Consider the following 4,483-nt stretch of genomic DNA (forward strand, 5'->3'; position numbering starts at 1 on the left):
AAGAAAACGCAAGTCCAAGTAACAAATTTTTTTATATGGCTATCTAACTAGGTTAGATTCGAGCATTGTCTAGTTCAATTACTAGTAGTTCTCCTAAAGGTATTTTCTGCCTTTTTATATAACTAATCTGATTGGATCATATCCAAGCATGATCGGGCTTAATTAGAAGTAGTTGTTTTAAAAATGTTTTCTTCATTCACACAGCTCAAACTCGAAACGTCGTGCTTAAGCTATCAAAACCATGGATGAGTTAATCATGCTTACATGTGAGTCTCTTGCCTCATAAGTAATGTACCTTTGCTCCGTGACCTTCTCAAAGGTAAGTTAAAAACATATTAATAAATTTAATAACTAATAATTTAAAATCCATCATAATTTCTGAGTTAGTCAGAACTGTGATGGGGAACCAACTGACTATTAAAAGGATTGCAGATTGAGTCTCTACTTAATGGGCTAATTTGAGAGTCGTTATTATCTAAACCCAACTTCTGAGTCAAGATTTACGCAAACTGGTATCTTCCCCGTTTCTTGTCATTATTACATTATATCCATTTCATTTTGATAATGCCAAGAATTTAAGATATTCACAGCCAAGGAGAAGTTAGATAACTCTGTGTACGACAAACAAAAGTGATGAAATTGAATCGGTGATGTAATTATTATCTTTTTGATAAAAACAAAAAAACAAAACGTCAGTCTATTCCTTTTTTTTTTTTTTGGGAGTATAAAGAGAATGTATTGCTAAGATATATACAAGAAGTTCAGGTTAAACATACAGGCAATTAGTTGGAGCTAGCAACAGCATCTAAGAGCCTCCTCGCATTAGAGGTGTGAATAACAAGAGATTGGACAAAAATAATGATGTTTTCTGGGAAAAAGATATCATCGGCAAATATGCGCTTGTTCCAGTTGTCCCAAAGTTTCCAACATAGCGTGCCAAAAGTGAGCTGCCAATGAGTTCCCATGCATTGAGGATTGAGATTCCGAAGTAGCCAGTCTTCAAAAGGTTTGGAGAAGAATTCCTGGGTTTCGTCATGGGGTATTAATTGCAGCCAGCATGCCTGCACTGTGGGACAAAAACCAAGAATGTGGTCAAGGTCCTCGACTGCTATATGGCTCAAATCACAAGTTCCTTCTCAATCGCTCTGAATTAGAAAGGAGTCTATTCTTCTTGGCTAGCCAAAGAAAAGTGTGAATCCTTTGAACCCCAGGCCTCTTCCAGATCCAATTCCAGCATTTTCCGGGAATTTCATAATCAAATTGGTGATTGGCTTGACACACCGAATGAACTGTGAAGGCTCCATTGGCGGTTAGGTTCCAGTAGCATAAGTCGTCTGACTGAGGCTCTTAAGGGGGACCAGTTGCAGCGATTTGTAAATTCAGGCTTCTTGGAAGCAGGTGTTGGAATTTAGTCCGGTCCCATTCTCCCTAGCTAGTAATGTAATCAATCGTTGATTGTCTTGTTAAGTTCGGTCTCTGATACATCTGTGAAAGTAAGGTATTTGAGAGGACCCACTTCACCAACTCAATAATCAAGCTAGAATCTAGTCGTCTTACCATTCCCAATATGCTAAGTGATATTTAGTTCAGTGTCAGTCTATTCCCTTGTGTGTATCACTATATACATTTGGTTCAGTTCAATCCCATGCACGTTTGTAATATAGGTTTATCTATCTATCTGTGCGTACTACATACATACATAATCTTCAAGTTTAGGTAGTCTATCTATATTTTTTTGACCCAAAAATTTGCAAAACAATCATAAAAGGTTCAAATTTGTAATCCTATAATTAATCTCAAGTTACTAGATATCCTCAGTATAACCAATTCAAACATTTATATAGAAATTTTTTTTTCATGCAAAGTAATAACCTAATAAAAAAATTTTATTGCAATTTGAACAAAATTTTTAATGAAACTTTTTAATAGTAAAAAAACAATTACAGAGAAGAGATAAAAGTAAAAACAATGATGCTCTTATGCGCACAAGATTCTAAGTTTTTCAGGTATTATCATGCCTGTAGAATTACAGGGCCAGCCTGTTTTACCCTTTTTTTTTGGGGGGGGTTTGCATTTGAACTTTTTAGATACGGCAACAGAAGATTTCTTTTTCTTTTTTTAACATGGAAAGGCAAGCCGAAGCTTGAGGAAAATAACGCCTTAAAAGGCTACACAAACGAACAACAGAACAGTCATGTTAACATCTTGTCTTCCAGGAATATTCCTTTGCAACCGTTAGGCACCTCCCAAGAGAGAATCATTTCTGTCAATCCTGTGTGGCCCTGTCTTGCCATAGAAGATTTCTAAAGTAGTGCATAAAAGACATATATGTATGTACGAACGTAAGTTTATTTCTGCACTTTCTACAATACGATCCATTAAACAAAATACGACTCGCTGTTGGATAAGTATGTTGCCTTATTGTTTGGGAGAGAACAAAAGATGGTGTCCCATGTGCACAACGAAATAATGGGTCCGTAGATGAATCAAAACCTATATTCTCATGCAAAAATTGCATTGAAAGAAACTATTCAGCCTAATCATTGGCCTCAAGTGATCAGTCAAATAGATCTTCTCCGTTTATGCAAAGAAGGTGACCTTTTGATCTCATAGCTGCTCCTGCGTTTACGTGTTCTGCCCTGTTGTACTGGAGATCCCTCAGGGGTTCTGTAGCAGAAATAAGCAAATTCAATGCGGTAATTTTAGATATTAGCTCTTTCAAACAGATCATCCACGCTAATTATAATAACTGAGCAAAGAATCACTACTGTTTATTATTTCAGTTTTATATGTTTCTCATCAGTCCCATTTGCCAGCAAATTAGATTTCACCAAGTTTACAGAGAATATGAAAGCATAAGAAAGAATACACTGAATCAGGCCTTCGGTGATCCTAAAAAATGGAGTAACGTAAGAGAATGCCGCAATTATAATTCCACATTTTCAACGAAGCCATCAGTGAAAGGAGAAGACAACAAATTCCAGAATGGCCGTGACTCCCCAAACTTCGCAAAACAAAACAAAGTGATTACCACAACCAAATCAGATGCCAACCTTATGGTGATTTAATGAAGAATCAACACTAAATTTAAGGCAAATTATCAATTCTTCAAAGAGGGAACTTATCAGTAATCTTTTCAGCAAACAGTTCGCAAACATTATACATCAGCCTCGAGTCATAAAACACAATTTACGAGTGAATTCATGCTCTGCAATCTATGAACCTATCATCTTTATTATTTCATTTACTCTCGGGTTCAATATTTGATGAAACAGCTATAACCCTATAACTACTTGAAATGCTTAATTGTGTTAATTACTTTCTCATCACATGGCCTACAGAGCAAACAAACCTGCGGGGCTCATGCCTATAGCCTGGAGTAATTCCGATATGCTCAAGGCGGCAACGAATCCTCCATCTTCCTCTGACCTCTGGACAGTCTCGAGCTAAATGACCAGATTTACCACACCTGTAACATCTACTGTCGGGATTATGATGTTTTACATGCCAACCATTTCTACCTGTATGGCGTTCAACATTCGTATCAATCTTGAGACATATTGTAAATGAGGATAGAGTAAAGAAGAAACAAGTATGAATTTACTACGACAAAAGAAAAATGCCATAACGTATACACAGTAATAACTGATATATTGAGTACTGACCGTTCAAATCATGAACTGCATTAACTGCATCCCTCAGGTCTCGAAACCTTACAATAGCGTAGAATGTCCGTCGGCTTTTAGTTTCAGAAACCCAGTGGCAACTGTATTGAAGGTATCAATTAGTCAAACATTAGCAGAATTAAGTGCCTCAGAAAGATGCAGAGTTCAACAACTCGGCAGATATAGAAAAACGCAAATGACAATAATAGCAGAATGGTGGAATTATGATGTTTAATTAAATCTTTCCTTCACAAACACGCAAATATAGTAATCGAATTATAGAAAGAATTAAAAAAATCTGTCCAAGAAACTTGGTTTCTTTGGCAAGAATGTGCAAAGAAAAGTAAAATCTAACTGGATTACCTCCTATAAGAAGGATACAGACGCATTTCATTCGGAAGATCCAAATCAGTAAAACCCAAATTCCCAACGTACACTTCGGCATACATTGTCGAGAACCAGCATCAACCTACTGAAGAGATGGCGAAAATAAGAACCAAAACGTCCGATCAGATAGCGAGAATTCGCAGAACTTAAACAATGGAAGGGAAGCAAATGGTTCGAGGAATCTCAGAGATTGCTTTGCGTATTTTGAAAACTTTGAGAGAGAAAGAAAGCGAGGCCTAATATACTCAAGACTGGTAACTCGCAAAGCTTTTTGTTGGCGCGCTTTAATAGTTTCTTTACATTCATTTTGAAATTAATATTAAAATAAATTAGATTAAAACAAACATTTTTTTGGGCCAAGAAGATTAAATTAACCTTTTTTGGCCAAGAAGATTAAATTAACTTTAATCATCTCTATTTAATACTACCTC

General features: G+C 36.2%; 1 protein-coding gene across 1 annotated transcript; it reads right to left on the minus strand.

Annotated features, from left to right (window-relative positions):
• Nucleotides 1-2,561: 2,561 nt before the first annotated feature.
• LOC114757002 (serine/arginine-rich splicing factor RSZ23-like) lies at nt 2,562-4,114 on the minus strand. Its single transcript, XM_028945992.1, has 4 exons — nt 4,029-4,114; nt 3,666-3,766; nt 3,353-3,521; nt 2,562-2,667 (listed from the first exon to the last, which is right to left on the minus strand). The coding sequence occupies exons 1-4, from the start codon at nt 4,112-4,114 to the stop codon at nt 2,562-2,564; spliced, it is 462 nt and encodes a 153-aa protein (XP_028801825.1).
• Between the last annotated feature and the right edge of the window lie 369 nt (nt 4,115-4,483).

The sequence above is a fragment of the Neltuma alba genome, unplaced genomic scaffold, assembly GCF_004799145.2.
Source record: "Neltuma alba isolate B1F8T4 unplaced genomic scaffold, ASM479914v2 tig00010557_pilon, whole genome shotgun sequence".
Classification (NCBI taxonomy): domain Eukaryota; kingdom Viridiplantae; phylum Streptophyta; class Magnoliopsida; order Fabales; family Fabaceae; genus Neltuma; species Neltuma alba.